General features: G+C 41.2%; 1 protein-coding gene across 4 annotated transcripts in view; it reads right to left on the bottom strand.

Annotated features, from left to right (window-relative positions):
* Positions 1 to 27,218, bottom strand: part of tafa1b (TAFA chemokine like family member 1b) — a 122,821-nt gene that overhangs the window by 12,482 nt on the left and 83,121 nt on the right. For all 4 annotated transcript variants that reach the window (XR_013909062.1, XR_013909061.1, XM_080301396.1 and 1 more), the window contains exon 3: positions 10,693 to 10,833. Coding sequence is in view for 2 of the 4 variants with exons in the window: in XM_080301396.1 (XP_080157522.1) it covers positions 10,693 to 10,833 (141 nt within the window). In the remaining 2 variants the exon portion in view is untranslated. The remainder of the gene's footprint in view (positions 1 to 10,692; positions 10,834 to 27,218) is intronic.

Here is a 27,218-nt window from a genome sequence, read left to right as displayed (position 1 = left end):
GCGTTCGAAGGAATAAAATGAAGTGCTATGGGGTGAATGAGGCTTGTGGAAGGCAGCAGTTTGAGCACACAGCTGGAGCAGAAAAGCACTATGCGTGTACCAGTCCACTTTATTAGTGACTAATGTAAAAATATGCAGTGTTTATAATTAGGGAAGAGCCATAATTCTAGCTGACTGTTCGCACTTGTTACTTGTTGATTATTAATGATTTTTTTTGCTAATTTGTAAATGGTTATTATATTGAAGAACATTTAGTAACACTGATATGAGGCCTCATTTTCAGTACTGTACAAAAGTCTTAAGCTACCCCTCATTTTTTATATTTCGCCAAATTAAAGAACATTTTCAGAAAGAAACTGATTGAATTGCCAGCCTGTCATTGTGAGATGAGGACTTGGTTTACTTTGAAATCCATCTATAAGTTTCAGTTTATCCACCCATCATTTATTTGCCTTTTGGTTTAAAGAGCCAGACTTTATTGCAATTCTTAAAGTGGTCTTTACTGGGTTTCCTGAAGGGCAAAGGTTTTCTTTTGACATTGGCAGCTTTTTCACTCATTGTACCATTTTTAGAAGATTTTCTTTGCCTGTTTTTTGTTTGCTTGTTAAGTTACTTAACCTTAATCTATGAATCACTCAAGAATAAATAAGGCACCTTGCTCAAGGACTGAATCAGTTTAGTGTGTAACAGACACTTAAATTGTATCTTAGTCACTCTGTTACTTGTCACAAAAACACACAATTTCTTTCCATTCTTTAGTTGAACCTAGGAAAAATGCCAAAGATCAAACAGTTGGACAGGTATAAAATAGTGTTTTTGAAACAACAAGTAGAGGTAAAGAGGTATTAGCTGAAAACCTGGCATATATTGTCATGGTGTGCAGTGGGTTCTTAAAATTTTTTGATGAAAGTTGTAGAGGACGAACAATGACGCAGCAGGACTAAAAATCTACAGTAGAACAATATAAGAAAGTCTGAGAGATGCATCTGACCCTTCAGTTGGTCTACTTACTGTTCAGTTAAGCTTCAGCAGAAATGGTCTCAGCTGAGGGGTTTCTATCAAGAAGCCATTCTTCAGGAAGGGAAACAAGTAGAAAAAGCTGATGTATGTCAAATTACACAAAAATCTGACTGAAAATCAGTGGCAACAGGTATGACTGAGTGACTAATCAAAATTTGGCATCAATATTTATGGAGGAAGTCAGGAGAGAGGTACAACAGTGAGTGTCTACATCCACCTGTAAAACATGCAGTGATGGGAATAACGGCATTATAAGTAACGGCGTTATTTTTTCAGGAACGAGTAATCTGACTAATTACTATTTCTATCGTTACAATGCCGTTATCATTACTAACAAGAAAATGCTGTTTTTCAACAAACAGATGGTTGAAGTTGTCTTCAGCTTACTGCACCTTATATCAGTTGCACGGAAGTAGCTGAGCTACGTAAGTAATCTGGATGCTACAGCTTTAAGCAGCTGCGCACGCTCCCGCGGGCGGCAATCACTTTTTGGCACAACACCTGGAGCGAAGGGGCAAAACAATCGCATGAATGCTGCTGTTTGACTGAGGAAGAATAAAGTAGTCGTGGTAATCCAATCACACGACCACTTCAAGATGACAAAGCAACAAGGTGATATACACCAGTTTTTAAATAGTGTTGATAGGCCACGTAAAACCAGAGTCATGATAAACAATATATACGCGCATTTTTTCCTCAATAGTTTCGTCAGTTTACTGTCTAAGGACAGCGCTAGCAAGCACTCTCTGCTTATGACCAAAAATAAATAAATAAATAAAACAAAACAAAAAACAGTCCTTTCGTGTTGGTGAAAAAATATACATTAAACATGTTTGTGGTTGTTATAGTGAAAAATATAACTTTTTCTACTTGGATTTTATGTTTTTTGTCAAATTTTAGATCAGTGGTGTAAATATAGTATATCAACCATCAGTCATGTATGCCTCCTCAGCGCTGAGCTTCTTAGACTTGTAGAAACTCTGTTTTTGCCTTAAGTTACTTCCATGTATGTTTGCATATCAATAAACTGCTACATGCATTTCCGATTTTCCTAGCAATATAAAGAAATGGGTGGCTAAAAGTAATGCATATTATTGACCTTTCCTTCCACCTTCAGTTTGTTTGTTTGTTTAGTTGCTTCATTGTAAGCTCTTCTGTAAAAGACTTTTTAATGCTAAAATCTGTGCTTTTCATTTGAACTCTCTGATGTTCTTCTAACGTTAACTTAAAATGACCCTTACTTGTTTTGGATTGAACTTGATTGAAACTACACATGAAAGCCCACGGGTTTACATACTGAACTTGGACAATCTATTTCATATCTGTTTTTTTTTACTTTAAAAAAAGCCCCTTTCACTCAATAATTTCCATGTTGTTACATTCCAAACATCATTCTGCATATTGAACTTCCAGTGTAACCTTCAATAGTCAGAATCATCTTTTATCTGTGTGTTTATGTGTGTTTTAAAGGAGACAAAAATTGTCTGTGCTCACATCCGTGCATCTTATTTTACAACAGATTATTGTTTGAAAGCCAATCATGCTCTAAAATAATGTATATTGAAACCTTCAGTGAAGAAATAGGTACAGTGATTGAACATAGAGAGAACGCTGCCATTTTTGGGTGTATCACTGCTGTGGATTAAAAATGTATTTAAAAACGATGTACATGTAGTGGACATGTAATTTTACCTTTGTTTTGAGATCAGCTACTACATATGTATATATAATATGTAAGGATTGAGGTATTAGAAAAATAATTGCCAACAAACTACATAGACATTGATAATTCTGGCACCTTAGGCATGTATTTTTTTTCATGGCCTTGTTGTTGGCACTCTTTCTTATTTTGCACTCCCTAGCATGCTCAACCATTCTGTTCTGTTCATTGAGCCTTGGACGAGGAGTATTCACAGTCACCAACAACTGCTTCAAGTTATAATTTTAAGTATCTTTCGCCATTCTTTAGCTTCAAAATAAATTTGTCAGCCAGAGAGAGTGCTAAAACATATCAGCATATCAGCAAACTGAAGCAGTGGTGCAGGGCTGTGGTAAAAAGTACACTCAACAAAAATATAAATGCAACACCTTTGTTACTGCTCCCATTCCCCATGGGATGGACGTAGAGACCTAAAATTCATTCCAGATACACAATATAACCATCCCTCCCAAACAGTGGTCACAAATCAGTCCAAATGTGTGTAGTGGGCACATCTGCCATATTGAGATAATCCATCCCACCTCACAGGTGTGCCACATCAGGATGCTGATCTGACATCATGAGTAGTGCACAGGTGTACCTCAGACTGCCCACAACAAAAGGCCACCCTGGAATGTGCAGTTTTGTCTCACAGCAAAATGCCACAGATGCCACAAGCAATGAGGGAGCGTGCAACTGGCATGCTGACAGCAGGAATGTCAACCAGATCTGTCGCCCGTGCATTGAATGTTCATTTCTCAACCATAAGCCGTCTCCACAGGCGTTTCAGAGAATATGGCAGCACATCCAACCGGCCTCACAACCGCAGACCTCGTGTAACCACACCAGCCCAGGACCTCCACATCCAGCAGGTTCACCTCCAAGATCGTCTGAGACCAGCCACCCAGACAGCTGCTGGAACAATTGGTTTGCACAACCAAACAATTTCTGCAAAAACTGTCAGAAACCGTCTCAGGGACGCTCAACTGCATGCCCGTCGTCCTCATCGGGGTCTTGACCTGACTCCAGCTCGTCGCCGTAACAGACTTGTGTGGGCAAATGCTCACATTCGATGGCGTCTGGCACGTTGGAGAGGTGTGCGCTTCACGGATGAATCATGGTTCACATTGTTCAGGGCAGATGGCAGCTGAGAATGTCCCAGTTCTTGCATGGCCAGCATACTCACCGGACATGTCACCCATTGAGCATGTTCGGGATGTGCTTGACCGGCGTATACGACAGCGTGTACCAGTTCCCACGAATATCCAACAACCTCGCACAGCCATTGAAGTGGAGTGGACCAACATTCCACAGGCCACAATTGACAATCTGATAGACTCCATGCGACGATGTGTTGCACTGCATGAGGCAAATGGTGGTCACACCAGATACTGACCGGTTCTGGGTCCCCAGACCCCCAATAGCGCAAAAAACTGCACATTCCAGGGTGGCCTTTTGTTGTGGGCAGTCTGAGGTACACCTGTGCACTACTCATGATGTCAGATCAGCATCCTGATGTGGCACACCTGTGAGGTGGGATGGATTATCTCAATATGGCAGATGTGCCCACTACCACACATTTGGACTGATTTGTGACCACTGTTTGGGAGGGATGGTTATATTGTGTATCTGGAATGAATTTTAGGTCTCTACGTCCATCCCATGGGGAATGGGAGCAGTAACAAAGGTGTTGCGTTTATATTTTTGTTGAGTGTATATTGGTATAGTTATTCCACCGCACAGACCACCTGATGTGGAAGAGTCACCATCTCTTAAAAAGGCACTTTATCATAATCTTAATTAACATCTTGACAGCTTCTCATCTTGCAATAAAAGTAAAAATTTAATGAGCAGTGACTATGAAATACATCTTATTAACGTTCATGCTTTAATTTATTATTGCCATCAGTATATTTTTCACTGTATGAGAACAACAATGGCTCAAGAAAACCTCAGAAAGCGCTCTTAATGACATGTCTTTACACCAGTAGCACAACGAAAAAATAGACAGTCCCAAGCCCAGTGGGAACACAGACACTACATGTACACGGCTGTGCACCGGCCAGGACATCTGGCTTTGACCTTGACCAATGGAGAAGAGGGATCTCTGGGCTGGGATCCATGCATCACTCTCTGGTGACCACTGACCTCCAACAGTCGTTTTACTTAACTGCTCTCTGTGCAGTCGTCAGCATAGAGGGTATAACCTTTGTTCCAACATCAGCAAACTTTACTCCTCCTCTGTGACGGTTGGGGAGTGAAAGGGGGGGGGGAGACTTATGCTGGGCCACTGTCCGAAATCCTCCTTGGTGGCCATCCATTAATTTTCAGATCCATCTGTTTACAAGATGAACGCGCTGAATGTGATTTAAAGTACCATTACAAATTAAAACCATCCTCGCATATTACCATAAAATAGCTGCATTAGGGTGTCAGCGATAACAGATGGTCTTCGAATAATCAACACACGGACAGGAGGGGTGTTTGATTCAAGATGTCAGCGATGTAGCAAGCTGGAGTCTTTAGCTTTGATAGACAAACAACTGAGAATGGGACTTGATTGAAAAACATGAAGCGATGGACCTTTTTACAAGTGCATCTGTCAGATCACTGTTTGCGGGTTTGGTGATGGATTGAACTTGCTGACACGTCCCTGCCACGTAGCAGAATGTTTGAACACCTTGGCGAATGAGGAAGAGAATTGATCCCTTTCTGTGTCAAAATGTGAATACGTGTCTCTAGGTTCAATGAATAGTTAATGTTAGTCACTTGGTAGACTTTTATAAAATTAATCACAGCAAAAATGGCAGCTTTCCGTTTCGTGATCTATCTGTAATGCGATGGCATCCGGTATTTAGAGTTTGTGTGTTTTTCCCTTTATCTAAGTTAACCAGTGCTCTTCCAGCACCCTGAATATTCACCTATTAACAAAAGAAAGATCCAATCAATCATGCATTCATATAATCATGCACACAAGCAAACAGTTGATCAAATGATTCCCCTCTCACATTCAAAGAATTAGAAGGACTCGCTTTCATCTTAATGAGACAGAGTTATAAATGCAAGTATTTTGCCACAGTGAAGCACTGGAAGGGTCACAGGAGCATGAAACAAATGAAGCAATTGTATAATTATGCAAGGATTGAGACTTGAACCCCTGAACCTGAGGTCAGCTTCAGATAGTCATTATTCTACATTAATCTTTGCCCCTCTCTGAAAAGAGAGAGCCAAGATTTGATTAGCTATTCAGAAAATATTGTTTAGCTTTCTAATCATAGCTTTAGTGAATTTCTGAATTTGTAATTCACCCTGGCACAGCAGCACCTGCAGACCAAAAGTCCAGGGTCTCCATATTTTTATTCTCAGCACGTGTTTTAAAACTCAAATTAATTCTCATAAATGCTGCAAACTATTTTTCTATGATGCGCCTCCATTTCACCAGTCAAGTGAAACTGGAAACCTCACAGTTACAAGTACAAACATCCATAAAAGCCTAACGCAGAAATACTGGCAGGTGCTGGGCCGGTATTACAGTAATGCTGGTTAAAACTATTCCATTTATGACATAACTGGCATTAAATTACAGTATTTAATAACTTCCACTCACTATCAGTACTCTATTTTACAAGCAATGCAGTATCTAAATATTTCATTTCCATGTGTCTTAACTTAAATGTGCAGTAAGTGTAACTCTGTGGTTCTGTCAGTGAACGTGTATATTTTTATTTCCATTTCTTTATGTGGGTAAAAATTCGACTGCTGCTCCCACACAGGTGACATAGATCTCGCTGTGGGTCCCTTCTCTCAGCTCGCTGTGGACTTGTTACTCTGATAGTGAGACCAAGGAAGGCGATGCCATGTTGCTTAAAAAGCTGAGAGAAGTGGTTAGAGAAGGAAGAAAACTACAGTGACCTTTAAACCTCAGCTCAGGGTCAGATGCTTTTCCTTGCAGGTTACAGGTTAGAGCCTAATCACATCATCAGTGCTGTGAGAGCTCAGTGGGATGTGACAACAGTGTAGGAGAAAATGTTCTTCGCAATCATTATCTTCACTCCCCCCTCCCGGAAAAAACATATTTTTTTGACCCAGGAGGATTTCAGTGTTTGTTAGTCTTGCCTTGTGTGCGTTATAGCAAGAGAAAGATGTTTTTGTTGTACAGTACACTCTAATATGCTCCTTCTGTCCATACCCTCGAGCTCTATCTGCAGCAGGTTCGTGTCTTGGCAACCACATACAATTACAGTAGCAGGGGGTCTGTGAAGCAGTGAGACCTGAACTGTGGGAGCTGAGATTTTATAACGGGAAGCCTTTGCTGTTCTTGGGTGTCATCAGGTTGGACTTTGCTGTCCATGCAACCACGTGTAGTAGTCAGTCCTCGTTGGCTATTTTTTTGTAGGACTATCTTTGCCAACAAGGATGTACTTTGTTTGGAAAACAACCACCTTCCTGCTTATATTGACACCAGCCGTGCTTGTGAGAAGATGCTATTGATTTAAGAGTGTATCAAAGTACCCATGTTAATCTACTGTGTTTACTAAAAAAAGATTTTATTCAATTCACAAAGTATGTGAAAAAAAGAGAAAAACTTCAGCACTTACTGTCCCTTCCCTCAGGTAGTCCCCCCCAGGATGTATCTCTAATGTACCATGACAACCTGTTATGCTCGACTCTACACGCCTGCAGCCAAACAGAAGGGTTCATTCCCCACCAGTGATCAGCAGCGAGCGGGCATCTGGGTGCGTCTCCCGCTGAATGAGTGTACCGCTACAGCAGCAACACGACAATACACACGTATGCATAATTAGGCGTCAGCATGCATGTGTTTATTAAATGGGCGCATATGTAAGTGTGTACTCGGGTGCTTCGGCTGAGGGCTTACTTGTCTCATACACGGGGATAAAGGCAGCGGTGCAGTGATGAGCTCCTAATCTGAGTGCATGTGATTGGTCCGGTGAGGCTGGAGAGATATGAGCGTTTGACTTGTTAAAAGGGATGTTCTTCACTTGGAGCTTCGTTGGCCCTGACATAACTGGGACATACTTCTCCTTGTCAAAACTAATAATCAATTCCCACTATGAGGATAATCTGACAGTAGACCCCCAGTGAGCGTGACGCAAGCTGTCCTCACTTCCCCATATATTATTAACAGCCACAACGGTTACCAGTAGCAACTGAGATAACCCCATGTAGCCCCTCTCCACAAGTCAGTAAACACTTGACAATGGGACTGATCTTCACTGTGGGCTTTGATGCTGGAGTTTGACGCTAATGACCAATAATACAGAGCGCCAGAGAGACTGCTTGTTTCTGCAAATTTGGCTAAAAATAAGGAAGTGTTCATTCCTCCGGGCTTTGTATGTGTGTCCAGACTAAATGACCTCTGAAGGTTTTGACTTATATCAGAACACTAGCCGTTCTTTTTATATGTTATTATGTTTTTTTGGATTTTTTTTTTGGGTGGATATATAACCTGTGTATGGTACAGTGACAGCAGGTGTCCCCCAGGGGGTGGCAAGATGAGCAACATCGTTCCTCAACTGGATGGAACATTAATAACATGAGGACCTGGGGAGAAAGCTCCATCTGGGCCAGGCTGGTGCAATGCTGAAGGGACAGGCCACTGACTCCACAAGTCTATAATCCCTCACATAGTGCACTGGAAGCCCGCTGGGGCAAGTTGACAAACACGCAACTTTTCCAGATAATCGACACCCTTGAACGAAGTGACCTCCTCCTTCCAGTGTCACACTTGAAAAAGAAATAAAAAGCTCAATTTAATGGTGTTTGTTTGTCAGAACCTGACACTTTTGACTGCAAATGAGCTCTCATGAATAATCACATAATTATTTTGCGTGCCCTTCAGCCTTATTCCCTGGTAGGTGTTAAATAAATAACACTGAGCCGGATTCACTTTCAAGCAGGTGAAAATTATCCAAGTAGGGAGGCGAGGCAAGATAAAGGAAGTAAAATTATTAAAAGGTCAGGTCACTACCACTCAAAAGGGGCAGCGATGCTCAATATTGTAGCAGTGCAGCTCAGTGACTTGTCATTTCCATTTTTTATCACCACCTCTTCTGTAAGTGCTTGTTAATCAATACACTAACAACAAGGATTCTCTCACTGTGGGAGCTTGAAGCACAGAAGCATGAAGTGTTTACACCAGCCCCTCTTCTTCACCCCGGTGTCTCAGTCTGTACTTTTTAAAAAATACAAAAATTATATCTTTGTCCAGCTTTGGTGGAAAACTTCTTTGGATTTCCTCATCTCGGTGTAAAAAAAACAAACAACTACTACAAAAAACCTCCCCCAAAAACCTGAGGTTGTATTCACATTTTACACTGCATTCAGCTAACATTTTTTATCTTAATGTCCAGGGTGTAATTTGTAGTTGCCGAAAACGAAAGGTCTCAGTCTGACATTAAGGTTTTCAGGTATTGTACGCTGCTGGCCTTGGATAGGAAAAAAAGGGAAAGAATCTTCATTAATATAAAATGATTGCCTTGTCTGCTAGATGCTGCAGAGGAGTGGCTCCATTTCATATCCAAAGATCTTTCTGAGTTTCAGCTGTGGCTGACTAATCTTGTGAGGCCCACTGTCCATGCCTGTCTGGCCCCCCTTTGTAATTTAATGAAGATATTTTGGTGTCACTTCTTTGCGGGAGGGCAGACACATGACTTTGATCGTAAATGAAGGTGAAGGTTAAAAGATCGAAACTGAGGAGCCACAAATGAGCTGCGTTGAATTAAGGGGCATCACAGTTCTGTCTCAGCAGACTTGTGATTTCCTGTCAGCTTTTTCCCCCTTTTTCTCTCCATGGAGCTGCCGATGCCTGATTGTTTTTCTCGACTGAGGTAATTCAAGTGCACTAGCCTGGAGCTTCCCTGACTTCTGTTTATTAGTCATTCATTTCTGAGATGCCTTGGGCAATGCGATCTGCAAATTTCTCTCCATTTAGGAGTTCTGCAGGCCAACTGGATCATCGTCCAGATGCCCAGCAGCACTGCACTACTGGGTTCTTAATAGTTAAACTTAGTTTTGTCATTTGAGAGTGGAGAAATTGTGTTTGAATATACTGTATGCCTTCATCTGAAGTGCTTATTAAAGCCTGAGTCAGACTTGAGATGGTAAATCTCACATTTGAAACGACTTTTGTATGTATAAGTAAAGTTCAGTAACAGAAGCTTTCTTAAGTAATAATAGCAAGTTCTCACAATTAAAAAAAAATATGTAGAAACTGTATATTTATCCTTTTACTTCAGCAAAAATGCAGAACTTTAATCAGTCAGTCATCCACCTCCTCTTATGTGGTCTAGCATAAAGTAGTGGATTTATATCTAAAGTTGAATTTTTATATGAAATTTGTAACTTTTAATGTGATATAATTCTGCAAACTAAATTTGTTAATCTCCTAATTTGGCTGATACTGACTGTGGCATTTTTACTTTTTGAACAAAAAAATCTTCACCAGAGAATAATGTGAGTACCACAAATATGTTGCTGCAAAATGAAGCAGATCCTGTCAGCTAGGCGAGGCAGGCGACCTGAGCTGCACTATGTCATGCACATTAACCTCACTCTTTTCGTGCCAAATCCCCCAAATTGGCAGTCTAATCAAGCCCCAGAATTTTCCTGTCGCTCCCTCTGACGCGTCAGTGCTGCACCTGCCCTGCATTGCATCCTGCTCTTTCAACCCCAGCATCCACCTGTTGGCTAAGGGGTTTGTTTACTCTTCACTCTCTATTTGCATCATATTTGTTATCTTCCCCTGTAAGAAAGCAGTCGTTTTAAACGTGAGCTGTCTGACTGAAATGCCACACATGTAGGACACATGCTCTCTGTACTGTCTCTGGATGTCATTTATACTGGGAGAGCGCAGGTAGTAGTATATCTGCTAGAACAGGTATCAGACGGACAAGGACTGTCTCTCAGAGGAGCATTTATAGATAAGTTTAAAACACGTTAGATGTTCTCACCATCCACACAGGAGGGTTTGTTGCGTGTCGTTCCGGCCACTTTCCCCGGTAAACAGGAGCACTTGACTGTCTGAGAGCGCTCCTCGATACGATTCTTGTTACAGCATCGGTGGGCAGCAATCACCTCGCACGTACCACCCTCTGGAGAGAGATTGAAAAGACACCCTGTCAGTAAATGTGAGATGTTAATAAGAAACGTTTAACAGTAAACTATCTGAAGCAACCATGTAATAAGTGTCCTTAACTCACTGCAGTTTGAACTTGAAATCACAAACGAGCAACAACAACGCAGATAAAAGATGGACATCCTGTATAGGGAGCTGCAATACAATCACTGGGTACTTCTACCATAAGTATATGAAGCAAATTAGCCCTCAAGGCATCTCAATAACGCCATCTAATTGCCTCTTACTTGGTGCTGACTGTTCTCACTTCATACCAATCAGCACATGATTGACTCTGATGCCAATACAATAATAGGCAATAGTACACTAAAGCAATAACTCCAAAGTATAGGTGACATCAGTCGTGACAACTGCTGAACAATAGGTCCCAGTCTGACAAAGGGGTATGTCTGTGGAAAGCGAAGGTGATAAGCACATATAGCAATAGTAGGCCAAAATAACAATAGGGAGGGTGAGGGGGTGATGGAGCTGAGGGACATCCTAAAATGAGTGAGACAGACAGAAAGAGAAAGCTAGAGGACAAGGTGTGTCTGGATACCAGGGACTTGGCATACCGGTGAGTAATGAGAGAGCCACTGGAAGTGCCCCCTTCACACAATTATAAAGCGTGGGGCTAATGCAGCCAGCAGAGCTGCAGGAGAGAGGCCCTCTATCACTGCTCTCCCTTTTCCTTACGCCCCAGGAAAAACTCTTTATCTTCTTTTGACAGGCACCACAACAGACACCAGCGTCCAGCAATTAAACTGGAGCTCATCCCAGGACAAGGGGAGAGGAGAGGAGAGTTTAACTTATTCTCTCCAATATCCAGAATAGAACAGATAGAGTGCAGAAAGAGAGGGAGACAACCAAATGCCACGTTTAATCTTGTCTGTGCATTATTTTTGTGGCGATATGGCTTTTTAAAGAGGACATCCTGCTGTGCTCAGACGATGCACTTGCTTCTGCTGGCATGACAATCACCGGTGTGTGCGTGTCTCTGGCCGGGCTGGTTGTGCAAATGTTTGAAATGGCTCGGGTCATGAATTACAGAACTGAGTTCCCAGCAGCCTAGACAAGTTTGGCAACAGTTTTCTTCTCCCATTCCCATCAATGTCTGCCTCGGCCAGACCAAAGGCCGATGAGATCTGGATTAAAAGGCAAACATTTGCAATCCTGCTGGACCGCGCTGTCGTGCAGAATTAATGTCACTCTCTCCGTGCTTGTTGTCTTGATATTTCTAGGCAGGAGGAAGCAGAACACAGACTATAAAAGTGAGGAGAACAATCCCTCGAGTCTGCTAAAACCCCAATCCTCACAATGTGTTGCCTTGTTGAATATTTTAGCGAGAGTTTCCTGACCTGCGGACTTACTTTTAAGTCAAAGCAGATCGCTAGACAAGAGAGGATTTAATGTTGCATCATAGAATATTGAATTGGCCTGAATCCCCACACCAATAATACGATACATGATCTGCAGGTTAGCGCTACCAGACTTCCAATGGAAAACCTCTGACAAGGTACTACCAAAGTAAACCCTAACATATTTGCATCTGTTATTTGAATGCGATGAGAATGATCTTGATCTGTGTCGCTGGAAGTAGAGTTAAAATTCATTGTTTCTCCACTTTGTGATTCTGTTAGGTAAGAAAATGGACCACTTATCCCAAATGGTAATACAGTTTCATTTAATCATGGAAGGGTGTAACTCAACCCCCGCCCAAAAAAACCAAACCAATACAAAACAAACAAACAAACAAGGTGAGGTAATGTTAGGATTAACTCTGGGTTTTCAGTATCATGTAGCTGGTTTACTTTACATCGCCATGGTAACTTGTGCTCTGCTCCAGCACAGATTAGGGATTAACAGGTCCAAAATCCCAACCTAAGGACTAAACAGTTCTTTAGAAAACAACGGCATCATCATTCCCGGAAGATCAATCCTAGCAAGAAGGTCTAAAGGATCTACAGTTTTTGTCTTCCCTGATGAGGATCAGTAATAAATACAGATTATTAGCAGGAACTCTATTCCCTGTGCATGTGTGAAAGGTTTTTTTCATGTTGACTTAATGTATGATCCTAAAACAGAAGTATTTTTACTTTTCGTCCTTAATTTAAATTTGCACGTAGATCCTACCCTTGAATTCTGTTTTTATAGATTATTTAGTCTTTACTTTCTCTCAGGCTGTTCAACATCACTGCAGCTGAAAGAATAAGAACTAAATCTGTAGGCCTATTATGCAGAATGGAATAACAATTTTAATCTGTAAAATTCAATCTGATAACCACCTTTTTGTGTCTGCTTATCCCAACTGCCAAGTGAAGCCAAATGAAAGACATCCTGTTGATGTTGAACTTTGCTTTTGTACAAGTTACAGTTCAGCTTAGGAAGTCAGCAGCAGCAGAGATTAAGTCGCATAATGAGATCATGAAGGCAGCTTTTATACAAATGGAATGTATATATAGTTATAGAGTATTTAAAAGTAGAATGGGAGGGAGAGCCTTCAGTTTTCAGGCCCCTCTTCTGTGGAACCAGCTTCCCGTTTGGATTCGGGAGACAGACACTATCTCTACTTTTAAGATTAGGCTTAAAACTTTCCTTTTTGCTAAAGCATATAGTTAGGGCTGGACCAGGTGACCCTGAATGTCCTGAAAAGCACCTTGAGGCGACTGTTGTTGTGATTTGGCGCTATACAAATAAAATTGAATTGAATTGAATATGGTTACTATTTAGCTGACTAAACAGACAGAGTGCCAATGAACCAGCAATTCTGGTCATAGATTTAAAAAAAACAGCTGGACGTGAACTGTTGCAGAGTGCCAATCTAAATGTTGTAAGCTGTCTTTGTAGACTTTAAACTGTCATACCCATGCAAGTCAGCTATAAACATACACACTTGGTTTTGAATGACCAATGAGGAAGTGCTGTATGATCATATTTTTACATTTTGTCTTTGGGATTGTTTAGAAAAGTCCAGCCCTGGACAGATGTTGGAAAGAATCATCTTGACAGCTGTTTCACCATGAGGGGAGGATGCATTAGAAACTTTTGCCCAATTAATTAGTTGATGAATTTTGAAGATATGTTAACTCAGATAAAAATCTGAGCATTATCAATTGCTTGTAATAGAAATCCATAGTGTAGTATATAACAGGCTTTTGGCTCTCACAGTTGTTTTGCACCTTCAGTAAAATAAATTAAAAAGTAATTGTTGTCTGGAAGGACAGTGCATTACTTTGATTTTTTCTTAATGCGGTACATAAAATATAGTATGACTGACAAAATTACCAGCAATACAGCGAAGGCATTTGATTGCCAAAGCAAAGCAAAACAAAAAGGAAAGCAGACAAAAACAAAATGAAAACAACTGATGTTGGTGGAATATGGCTGTGTGTTTTAGACCTGTGAAAGAACATAAGACATTTAGTGTTTTATCTTTACCATATTCATTTCTAAGAGAACAGACTGAACAAACATCCCTAACATGCACACAAGCATGTTTTGGTGCGATTCCCAGCAGCATGATCGCGATGAAGCATCTGGTATGTGGAGGAAAGAGCAGCTTCATTACTCTTCTGGGCCAGTCACTAGTGCCACTTAGACAACAAATGGCCATTTGGACAAGCCATATTGCCATTCAGGTAACTAAGAGCTCAGAGTGAGGTTAACGACCATCTATTATCGTCACATAAATTTGGTGGTTTGTGTCTCAATGCATATATTGTGTGGTATTTCATAACAGATTTATTCTGCTCACGTGCACAGTAGTAATCAGTGTGTGTTCTGGTGCAATGTGGGATCAGAACAGCTTAAGACTGTGGTTGTGATGGATGCAGTGCTTGGAGCCTGTCAGGCAACTAAAGGGGTTAAAACAAACTGCAAAGATGGAGTGGGTGACGGTGCACTCTAGCCTTTGGTGAAGGAAGGTGAAGGGTATCGATGGGACCATTGACCGGTCATTTTTCTCTCGGCAGCCTACAGTGACAGCAGTCATTAAATGAGTGGATGAGGTGATTATGCTTAAGGAAATCAATGCTTCATTGTTTTCAGCTTAGCCCAATGGCCAATTAGGAGGTGTTAATGAAGGAAGGCTGTAAAAAGTAGAGATATATATGAGAAGTAGGAATGAGAGTGCAAGATAAGAAGGCATAGATCATATCAGATATTTCCTCTGGTTATCAAAGTTTATGTTTGTGGAAACCACTCTGAACTTAACTATAAAATAACTTTTTACAGATATACAGTATGAATGCACCAAGTTAGTACATCAGATATTCTTTTCAGCGAGAAGCTATAGTTTAGAGATTGACTCCTACTGTGTATTCTGTGTTATAAGTCATGAGCAGCCTTAATGCTTCTAAAATAACTAATGTCTTTAAGACTATATTGGAGTATGGTGTTTAGTGTTAATCAAGCCTAAACCTTTTCATTAGTCTGGTTTAACCTGAGTTTCTAATGCTTGTGTAATGTTACAGTGCCAGAAATAATCCACAAGTAAAAACCGGTCAAAACTGACTCCCTGTTTACTTTCTGCAGAAATGGACTGTGGGTTGCATCATCTGTCAAACAGCATAAAATTACTCCTGTCACAGATGAAGACCTCAAGCTTACTGCTGGAGGAAATAATTTTTACTATCTCATATCGTCTGTTATGAGATATTGTAATTATTTCCCTGATGGACGAATTAATAATTGGGGATTATAAGTTGTACTTTATTAGTTATATTTCATGTTCAATTTCAGAAGAGAAAAGACTTTAAGGATGGGTACTCTCTTCTAAAAACAGATGGTTTAGAGGGCGCATGGCTGTCTGATATAAGCCAAAAAAGACATATAAATCAATCACATTTTGTTATCTTAGGCTGAATGGTAATAAATTATTTAATGGTATAAATCTAGGTATTTTTCTACCAAGTAGAGTTTTTTTGTCCATTTTGGTGGGAACTCAAAGCCATATGTGAGATGCAACAATCTTTAAGACAGGGAAACATTAAAAAAGGAAAAACAAACTTTCCTCTAGGTTTGTGGACCATTCAGGTGCCGAGTTTGCAGCAGTGAAACGGTGTCTTCCCAAAGTCAGGATATAGATGCAAATCAGCCAAATCATATTTTTGTCTTTTCAGTGCTCCCTATTCTGTTCTTTATTCATATTCTTACTCTCTTCTTTCAAACTAAATACATGTCATTTTTAATTCAGGGCACAAAATATACTAAATGTTGTTTTCCACAGCAGCAACTGTAACATTAGCTAGTTGGGTCCATACAGGCAGCTTTCGTTTGGGGGTGTTTGTAACAGTCTGTTATGTGGCATGTACAACACAGGGTTACAAGCAGCTGAAAATGTCCACATGTCTAAGCTTTTTGAACAGGTGGTGTCGAAAATTGCACTCATCAGGTTTTTACATGAAAGGTTAATGCACTTATAAAGCCAAGTCTAGTTGTGGAGGGCGCAGAGGTGTGGACCCAAAGGCAGGACGCTGGAGGCAGGATCAAATTGACTCATAGCTCACGCTAAAAACTGTCACAGTAAAACAGAAAATGAACAAATAATAACTGACACAAGTAGACATGAAAGATGAAAATAAATATTCACAATGAAAGAATGTGCAATGGAAAGGCAAAGTGAAACGCAGAGGGAACTAAATATTAATTTTGAACGGGATAAAACAAAAACAGAAACTAAAACTCAAATATGACAAGAAACAGAGACAATAGGAACAAGAATTCATTATCATTCAATTAGCAAGTCTTCTTTTCCATCCACCCTGTGTGTGCCTGACAGAGGTGGAAAAGATTACACTAAAAAAATGGCACCTAACACAGACAACATTTACCTTACTATAATGATCGCAGCGTATGGATGTGTATATATCTGGTGGGCCAGTATGAATGAAACTGAGCAAACATCATCACACATACAGCCATTATTAACATCTATGTTTTTAAAAAGTATTTAAATATGACAGAAACATAGCTTAACAGATGGCAATTCATTCTTTCATTCATTCAATGTGTTCATTCATGGCCTATGTCAGGGTCACGGGGGGGCTGGAGCCTATCCCAGCTACCAAAGGGCAAGAGGCCGGATCCACCCTGGAGGGGTTTGTCATGGTCCCCGCACCTCGCCAGCTGACATCAGTCAGACGCCTTGTTTGTTTATTCTCCCTCTCTCGCCTCTGCTATCTCTTTCTCTCTCGCTCTCTCCCGCTCTCTCTTTCTCCTGCCGGGGCGGAGCTCAGTGTGGGCTCCCGCCCCTGGCCCACGCACCTGGGGATGATCAGCACACCTGCCGCTGATTATGAATTAGAGGGCTACTTAAGATGGCGGACCTGCTCTACTCGCTGCTGGATCGTTGAGCCATCAGCGTCAGGCAATCTGCAAAGTTTAAGTCGTGAGGACGCCTGAACCTGGAGACTAACTGTTTATCTGTATGTGTGTAGATTCCCCCCTGGACCCGTTCCCTGTGCACTGTGACTGAGCGTGAGCCAGAGTGGTGGTGGAGAGCAGAGGAGCTGTTTGCGTTTAAGGAAGCCGTGTGGAAATCTTCCCTCCCTGAACTTCTGCCCCTTTCACTCCCGGACCCTGGAACCCTGGCCCCCTTTCCCCAAACACCCTTTGTATATATATATTTCACTGTGAAGAGCACTGTAAATAAATTCACTCTTGTTTGAAGGAGCTTGTGGTCTGCGCCTGAGTCTGCTTCGCTAGCCTTGACAGGGTTGGCACTCTGACACAGGGCTAACACACAAAGACAGACAACCATGCACACTCACAGCTACAGGCAATCTGGAATCACCAATTAACCTAACCCCACTAATTACATGGCTTTGGACTGTGTGACTGTTTATTTAAAATATAAATGAATTACTATGAACGCGACAGTTTGAGGTTAAATGAGGAGTGAATTTAGATCGACAGCCAGGATGTGAATCTGGTAGGGTACAATGTGTATTACAGCTGGGACCTTAGATTACTGACCACAGAGATCAATAGATCTAGAGTACTATGCCTCTTAAATGTCTCTTTTATAATTACAGGCATGTGTTTTTTGGAGATTATCACTGGAAACACCAACATTAAAGTATGACATGTAAACATGAAACCCCAGATTTACAGATCACAGCAGGGTTGTGTTTTGTTTTTTGTTTTTTTCTCTAAATGAACAGATTTCTATGTAGCTTACAAGCTAGACAATAAATATATATCTGTATATCTCACTATTATATATATATATATATATATATATATATATATATATATATATATATATATATATATATATATATAAAAACACCCAGCACGCCCCTGCGGGCGGTTTATCCTTCAAGCTCGGGTCCTCTACCAGAGGCCTGGGAGCTTGAGGGTCCTGCGCAGTATCTTAGCTGTTCCCAGGACTGCGCTCTTCTGGACAGAGATCTCCGATGTTGTTCCCGGGATCTGCTGGAGCCACTCGCCTATCTTGGGAGTCACCGCACCTAGTGCTCCGATTACCACGGGGACCACCGTTACCTTCACCCTCCACATCCTCTCGAGCTCTTCTCTGAGCCCTTGGTATTTCTCCAGCTTCTCGTGTTCCTTCTTCCTGATATTGCTGTCATTCGGAACCGCTACATCGATCACTACGGCCGTCTTCTTCTGTTTGTCTACCACCACTATGTCCGGTTGGTTAGCCACCACCATTTTGTCCGTCTGTATCTGGAAGTCCCACAGGATCTTAGCTCGGTCATTCTCCACCACCCTTGGGGGCATCTCCCATTTTGACCTCGGGACTTCCAGGTTATACTCGGCACAGATGTTCCTGTACACTATGCCGGCCACTTGGTTATGGCGTTCCATGTATGCCTTGCCTGCTAGCATCTTGCACCCTGCTGTTATGTGCTGGATTGTCTCTGGGGCATCTTTACACAGCCTGCACCTGGGGTCTTGCCTGGTGTGATAGACCCCAGCCTCTATGGATCTTGTGCTCAGAGCTTGTTCTTGTGCTGCCATGATTAGTGCCTCTGTGCTGTCTTTCAGTCCAGCTTTGTCCAGCCACTGGTAGGATTTCTGGATATCAGCCACCTCCTCTATCTGCCGGTGGTACATACCGTGCAGGGGCCTGTCCTTCCATGATGGTTCCTCGTCTCCCTCCTCTTTCTTGGGTTTCTGCTGCCTGAGGTATTCACTGAGCACTCGGTCAGTTGGGGCCATCTTCCCAATGTATTCTTGGATGTTCCTTGTCTCATCCTGGACTGTGGTGCTGACACTCACCAGTCCCCGGCCCCCTTCCTTCCGCTTAGCGTACAGCCTCAGGGTGCTGGACTTGGGGTGAAACCCTCCATGCATGGTAAGGAGCATATATATATATATATATATATATATATATATATATATATACTTATAAACACTCAACAAATATATATATATATATATTTGTTGAGTGTTTATAAGCAACAAAAGCACTAAAGGCTGTCAACAAAATTTAACACACTGTACTTTATGGCATTGTTGACGTAATCGGTGAAAAACATTTGAAGTGCTTTCATTTATGGATGGTATGTGTTTCTGCTGTTCTTTACAAATAACATGGTTTTGTTGCACACTATCTGACCTTTAAAAGTGTGAACAATTTTAAAGTAATTAAACTATTTTCATTTTATTAACCATGTTTTTTGGCAGTGTGGACCTCTATCGCGTTTCCCTGTGCCAGGTCAGACGTCGAGTGAGATGCGAGACACGAGTTGCATGTAAACAAGGGCTTTAAGAAAGAAATGTAGTGCAGTATCAAACTATGTGACCATAAATGTATTGAAAATATATTGATATAGTTTAAAAACATCTGTCCAATACCAAGGCTTAAAAAGGAGCCGAAATTTTGGCTGCTTTAAACCCATAGAGTAGATAGATGGATCACTGTCTTGCTGTGCATATTCTCAAGGTCACAGCAGCATGACAGCTTATTTTGCAACACCTAAAGGCTTCAAGTTCACAGGAAGTGACAGCTGCTTTCTATATTCAGAGTGACAAAGAAAGCTGGCAACTGACAGCCTTTTGATCACACTGAATTAGAAATTTTTTGACAGAAAAATTAAGGTACTTGTAACAATGTCAGCACCAGATGGAAAAAAAACCCTCTTTACACTACACCTTTGCTCAGCTGCAGTTCGACAACTGTAATCTATGCAGCGGCAAAGAGCAGTAATCACTGGCTCACCATCAGCAAAGCATTTCTGTCACCTCCTCTTTCTCAAGCTCTCTTGATCTCTCTCTTGCACTGCTTTTCTTGCTGCTACAGTTATTAAGTAATAACATATGGCCCAGTGAAGGGACACAGCAGTCCCTTAAGCTTCTCAAGGACTCATCATAACAACTTAATCAGCGCACACTTGCTGCTTCAGCTTGCGTGCCAGAGCCCCTATTTTGTTTTGTCAGGCAGGTGTTGCATCAACCACAATTTTCTTGCAGTTCTTTCATTTTCCTTAGCTTGTTGTTGTTGTTGCTCACTGGTGCTTCTGGGTAACTGACAGCTATCCACAGTCTAAGAACTTTTAATTGTCAATTTACATCTCAGGTGGCAAAAGGAATTATGGTTCCCTTTGTCAGTAAATAAATGTAGATGCATGTAGAGCTAAAATGTAAATTTGAGACCCAGTTTGCATTTATGAAGCAGAGTGAGAGCAGCATTTTAAATTAGCGCTGAAAATGATGCACATTTGGAGGACAAATTGAGACTCTTGCAGTCGCCTTATTTTTTTCCTCACAAGTGAACAAAGTTACCTTGTACTGTGAGCCAGAGAAGTCAATTCAAACCCTCACAAAGTTTTATCAAGCAGCAGATTGTTTGACAAGTTAGTGTCTGTCAACTTTTCTTTCAGTCAAATCATGCATAATGGAAAATGACCTCCTTTTAAAAAACAAAAAAACAAAAGCTTCTGATGCGCCGTTTTCAATCAGATGCATTTCATTAGATTTAAAAGTTCAAAGTATGCTTTGTCATGATTAGTTTTATGTTCTTTGGGAAATAAAAAAAAAGTGAGTATATTAATGACTTGTTTGAAGAAACAATGGCATCAAAGTGGCTGTGGGCCAGCTGTCCCTCTGATTATATGTTTAATGACGCTCATCAGAATTTCTTTTCGTTGCTTAAACATCAAGTTTAGTGGACTTAGGGTAACGTTTAAACACACCTTATGGAACATGTAAGTGATATGATAGGTGGTCTTTCATGGCCTTCACAATCACAGCTGGTTCCTCACCAGTATGTTGATGTTTGTGCTGATAGGAGCACTGGGAATGGTTTATACTGTAGCTGCACAGCCTTACATCCAAGGGGAGAGCAGCTACATTTAAATTAGAAATGTCTTTTACTTTTTATAATCCCAGTCATGGAACCATTTGAATGCACCTCATACTTCCATGCCTGAGCCCTAGTTACTTTCTTAGAAAACCAATAAGACTTTTACCAATGAATAATAAAAGTTGCCTCAAGAAGACAGGCTTCGAGATGTTGGAGCAGTTGAAGTATTTCCAGCTTTGGAACCTTTTATGAAGAAAAATTATAAGAAATTAATCTGAGGCATTGTTGACCATTGTTTTTCCAGTCTAAAACCATTTTGACCTACGTGTCACTGATGCATCAGGAGCTGGAGTGCATTCACCATTTATCAAGTTCCCATCAGCCCCTATTGCAGTGATCCGTATAGTTTGTCTGACCTCAGCCAGTCTGAAGGCTTTTGGCTGGTTTTCACTGACCCGTCTGTGGCCTGGATTTCACTTTCCTCCTGAGGCAGCATAACCCACAGTAATGGGAGAAGACAAACAAGTGGGCATTGCAGCTATAGTCTCGCCTGGAGCTACCACAAACGTGAGGGACAGAGGGGTAGCAAACAGGGGGGTGGGGTGCTCTAGAGCTCAAGCTGACTGACAGAACCACTGACCCAGTTATACTGGAGTCACATGAATGAATGCTGTTTTTTCCCCTCTGCTGGTATGGCTTACTCCTAAGTCTAGTTATGCCCTCACAGAATACTGAATACCACTCCACCACAGGTTGAATTTACAGAAACTGTATATGGATGGAGTTTGATAAATGAGTAGAAACCTAAGGAAAAAATAGAAATAAACATATCTAATGCACTCTGCTTTAACAGACAGACATTCTTCATGCATGAGTGCACCGAAATAGGCTCCAGTTTACTGAATAGGAAAAGTATATTGCAGTAATTGCACCATTGGTGGTAATAGTCTTGACATCTTTAACAGGTAATTCCATTAGTACAAATACGAGATGCAAGGTGCATGCTGGCCACGGCACAGGTCGATTCTTAATCACTTGTATGGGTTTCCTCTCGTGGGCCTGTATGACTCCAATGCTCACATCTTTATGGTTATTAAAGTTAACGATTGCTGCGTGCCTCATTTACCAAGGCTCTATCAATACCAGTTCAGCACCATGAAATTACCCCACTCCGGAGGGAGCAGCATGACAAACCGGATTAAGAAGGGCTCTGTAATACCCTGGCATATATAACTCTCCGTGTCATGGACCGCCGCAAGAAGACCCACTGCCAAGCTCAACCCCAGCGAAGGGGGAGGGGGGTGGGTACTACAGGGATGGATGACAACCGTTATAGCCTAAATGTCAATTCAAGATTTTATTACCCACATAGTTGTTGAGAAATGCAATGAAAACTAATAGCTGGTAGTTAAAAAAAGAAAAGGCAAAAAAAATAAACTAAAATCTCAGAAGGAAACACATTAAAAGTTGTGAAAAGTTACCTCACAGATTGATGAAAAAGGGGGGAAAGTGATTATGGTAAATATATGCAGAATGTAGCCTACTTCTGGTCTTTCAGGTGTATGCATATCTTTGGCGGATACTCTCTTACACGGTACTCATATTTTGCAAGGGCAGAGATGGTTGGCATTTCTTCACTTATACCTTGCTTATCTTATTTCCATGACAGGAGGGTGAAGCCAGAAATAGTACAGAGCTGTGCCAGAAACGCTATTGCACAAAATTTACTGTGTTTACATGCCTGTGAAAAAATGCATTGGATCAAGTCAGCAAACCTTGCTTTATCACATTGTGTTTCTCAGTTTATTCCTCTCGTCAGTTGTGTCCCTTGCATGTGTCTAACCCTATGTCATTACAAGTCAACACGACTGCTGAGTCTAGGCCCGCAGGTGTAGCTGTACCTCTCTGTCTTTTACTGCACCCAGCAGTACAGTTAGCGGTGCCTGACCTCCATTCAGTGTCCATATGACACAGGTCACTGCTCACTCTAAATGAGAGTCGGATGGTGAAATGAGCAACTAAATTGTCCATTCAAAATCACAAAACTGCCTTTTTGAACAGCACCATTGAGTAGCCTTCAAAAAGCGGCATTACCCAGACAAAACAATTGGATGCCATGATCCCTGCAGAATGGCCTGAAAGCAGACCATAAGTTTCAGTTCACCTCTTCCAAAAAAGGAAAAAGAAAACTGCTGAAAGTAAAGTTGCAAAACTCGATGGGATTGTTTTATAGAACACAGGGTGCACCAAGAGGTCTATTTTGAATCCTGCGTGATACACAATGAGCAGTGGAGGAGTTGTGATGCAAGGAAGCCGGTAGCTGGCCGAACCAGCAATCAACGCCATATCCGGATTTCTGCATGAGGACCTTGAATGTCATCCTGGGTTCAGTTATGGTCTGCTTGAATTACACATAATGCATTATCTAATCTGCATAATGCATCAGCAGGCACTTAACATCAAATTATGGATGCATGCAAAAATTCCCAGAGTAGTGTATGCAGAAAAATGGCACTTTGCTGTGCAAATAATCTGCCCACTTTTCATGAAGCTGAGCAATATGGGCTTTGTATGATTTTGCACAAGTCCACCTTCTTACCGGCATGCTTGCACCATTAACTCCATGTATTTCATTCATTTGAATCTATGAACAACTGCTAGCTGCTGTTTCACATGTTCTACAAGCCAGGCTTGTGTTTGCTATTGAGCTCCAGCACCATTGCCTGACAAGTAATTTAGCCCATTATACCCATTATTAAATAAATATTGCCTTTTTTTAATGATACATTGGTAAGGTGATAATTGTACAGCAGAACACTGATCATTTTTACACAGACCAATTTCCATGTGACAATCAGCCTTAGAGCAAAAGACGAAAAAAAATCAATGTGCTAACTTCTCTTCTGAATGACAATGCAGAGTAACGATGTCAGAATTGGCATTTAGCTGCTGACCTTGATCATGGTGGCAGCAAGGACAAGAGAGTGTGTGGACTATGAAAAACACAGGAGCATGAAGCTGTCACTAAGAGCTACAATTCACCATTGGGTTTTTCTTTCTTTCTTTTTCTTTTTTCTAAGTTACTACGGTAACAGCGTTTTTTTTCCATACCTGCTTGTAGATGACAGACCATAAACTCACACTAATTTTACTGCTGACAGTTTTCTGAATAAATAACTGTAGGTGTTACTTTTTATTTTACTTTTTCATACTGAGGTGAAAACTTGATAAATTAAAAACGAAATATCTGATATTTATATCATCAGATCATATTTTTGGTTATATTGTATTGGTATGGTCAGGATTACAGAGCAATTGTGTTTACGCCAATATTTTATTATCATTGTTTTTTTTCCTCATTGTTTTATCAGTTTTTAACATTTTGACTTGTCTGTCAACAACAGATATCTGGCCATCCTATTAAGTTTGTGTGTCCAACAAAGAGTAATTATGTAAATGTCTTGTAGCAAAAACACTGCCTGTCTGATAATGTGGAAAACATTTCCCAGCTTTTCTCCCTGCATTCGAGCATGGCTATTTAGTAAAAGCAAAAGTCAGCTTTTACCTTGTGAAAAGTTACATCATGTTACATCATGTGACATGTTATCATCGTTATTAGTATTATTATTTTTCAGCAGAACACATATTTCCAGTAGACGGAGTATCATAAAGAAAATGCTTTCTCCTTACATTCACCACTGTAGTGATTACAGTAATTGTACTGTGGGGAAATTGTACAATGAAAGGAGTCCCCACTGTTAATACTCATCATCCTTTATGATTTTCCTTTCTACTGTAGATGCTAATTATCCTTCTTACAAAAGCTTAGCGCAAAAGTCAGAGACAGGTTTTCAGTCCTATCACTGGAGCAAAATAGAGACTACTGAAAGTACAGCACGGTACACACTGTACAACAGATTAACTGTGGGCCAAACAGAAATCGGACAATGATGATCTATTTTTCTGTAACAGAGCACTGAAATGGGTTTTCAACCCATTTCTCTACCTGTGGGGAAAAAAAATTCAAAGCTATGACGAATGACGATAAGTGAGCTGAGAGATTGGGGGGGGGGGGGGGGGGGGGCGCGAGGGCGAGGTTACGAATTAGCAGAGAAGGGCAGCGCGGTTGTTTGCAGGCTCTGAAATCGGCACAATATGAGAAGTGGAACACAATTTGGTGTCAGATTACTCACAGCGATATCCATCAAAACACACAATTCAGTCACTCAGCATCGTTACTGTTTGCTTGATAAGCTTTTAAGCGGGAGATAACATCTTGATGTGGTAACGCAAGTGGGAGAGCTGCTTCGGTATCATCCATTTCTATTGTTGATGCCACAACGCAGAAAATAAGTCATGTAGCAGAGCAATAAGTGAGATGATTTGTTGCCCAAAAATGATGGGCTGAGGCTTACTCTGCTTCCCTGCAGAAACTTTCCCAACTATTGACATCTTTTTGAATCAATGCTTTGCTACTTTTGAGTATTTTCATATGAATACTGTGTTTTATGCATGTGCAGAGATAATCTTGCAATTAAAGGTTTTTAGTTTCTCGTGGAAACTGACTGAATTGGCTTGCTGAATGAAGCCGGTGTAATGCAAACTCTCTAACTTTTGCGCTTCCCTATTGGAGTGAGAGTGGGTGGCTGTAGCTCAGGTGGCAGAGCAGGTCAGCCACTAATCAGAAGGTCGGTGGTTCGATCCCAGGCTGCACCCTGGCTGCATGCCAAATATCCTTGGGCAAGATACTAACCCCATGTTTGCCTACTGGTGGTGGTCAGAGGGCCCGGTGGCGCCTGTGTCCGGCAGCCTCGCCTCTGTCAGTGCGCCCCAGGGCAGCTGTGGCTACAATGTAGCTTGCTATCACCAGTGTGTGAATGTGTGTGTGAATGGGTGGATGACTGAATGTAGTGTAAAGCGCTTTGGGGTCCTATGGACTAGAAAAGCGCTATACAAATGCAGGCCATTTTACTTCATCTCCCAAAGCAGTCCTCTACAAGAATCATGCATGGATTGAAACATGCTTTGATTCACTGACAGAAAATATTCCCTGTCTACGAGATTAAATATCAGCTGTAATGAATGACACAGCCTCTTGTAGCCATTAATTATAGAGATTAGAATCATGACTTGTTTTGAACTCGTGGCTACATTCGATTCTCAAGGTCATTCTCACTGACTAGGAGTCTTTGTGCAAAGAAACAGACAGACTAGATAAAAGCTTAGAAAACAGTTTTTCATGCTTTTTGTATTCTTGTTGCCCCCAAATTTGAATAATATGTTGGTACTGTGGCAAAAGACCAAACGGTTTTGGAATGATTGCATGAACATTAACACAGTGTTCACATACTGGGTGTGTGTATTTGAGCTTTTTACAGCACTGTAACTGTGAAAACCTTATGTAGTGATAAAATGAAAATCTGAATCTCCTCATCAGTCTTGCTTCTACATACCTGTAAATTTGATCTGTGCCACCGGGGTGGACTGTGAAATCATGTGGCTGCACATCAAATTGAGACTGAACTTAGTGTGCATACTAATGGCAGTGCATGCACTGAGCTCTGTGATGGAGTGAGAGAGGGAAGGAGAGGGAGAGAGCAAAAGCAGCTGCCAGAGAAAATCTCTCTTCAAAGAAAAAAATAAATATATTGGAAAAACGAAATCACGTTGACATTTAGTTAATATTTCATCCACGGGATAAAAAAAAGGTTAAATACAATTTTCAGGTACATAAAGGTTCACCTTAACTACTTCTCCAAACTGGAATCTGCCTTTCACCGGACAACTTATTGGACGAGGTATTGCTGATATGGTGCCAAAAGCAGCAGTGTGCATCCTCTTTATCCATCATGTCTGCTGCATCATTTCCCTGGTCATTGCCTGTGTACTGGTGGTGCTTCAAGTTGTGACTGTGGGATCAGAGCAAGCAGATAAGTGATTGTCTCCCGGCACACAGACACTGCCTTGACATGCAATGAAGAAAGGAGCCTCTGCACTGCACTTCAGTAGATCCTCTCCCTATTTCTCTCTGTTCTGTCTTTCTCCATCCATCTATCCACCCATCTGTCCATCCATCCAGCCGCTGCTCT

This window comes from Astatotilapia calliptera, chromosome 5 (genome assembly GCF_964374335.1).
Source record: "Astatotilapia calliptera chromosome 5, fAstCal68.1, whole genome shotgun sequence".
NCBI lineage: Eukaryota > Metazoa > Chordata > Actinopteri > Cichliformes > Cichlidae > Astatotilapia > Astatotilapia calliptera.
This window is presented reverse-complemented; position numbering and strand designations above follow the sequence as displayed.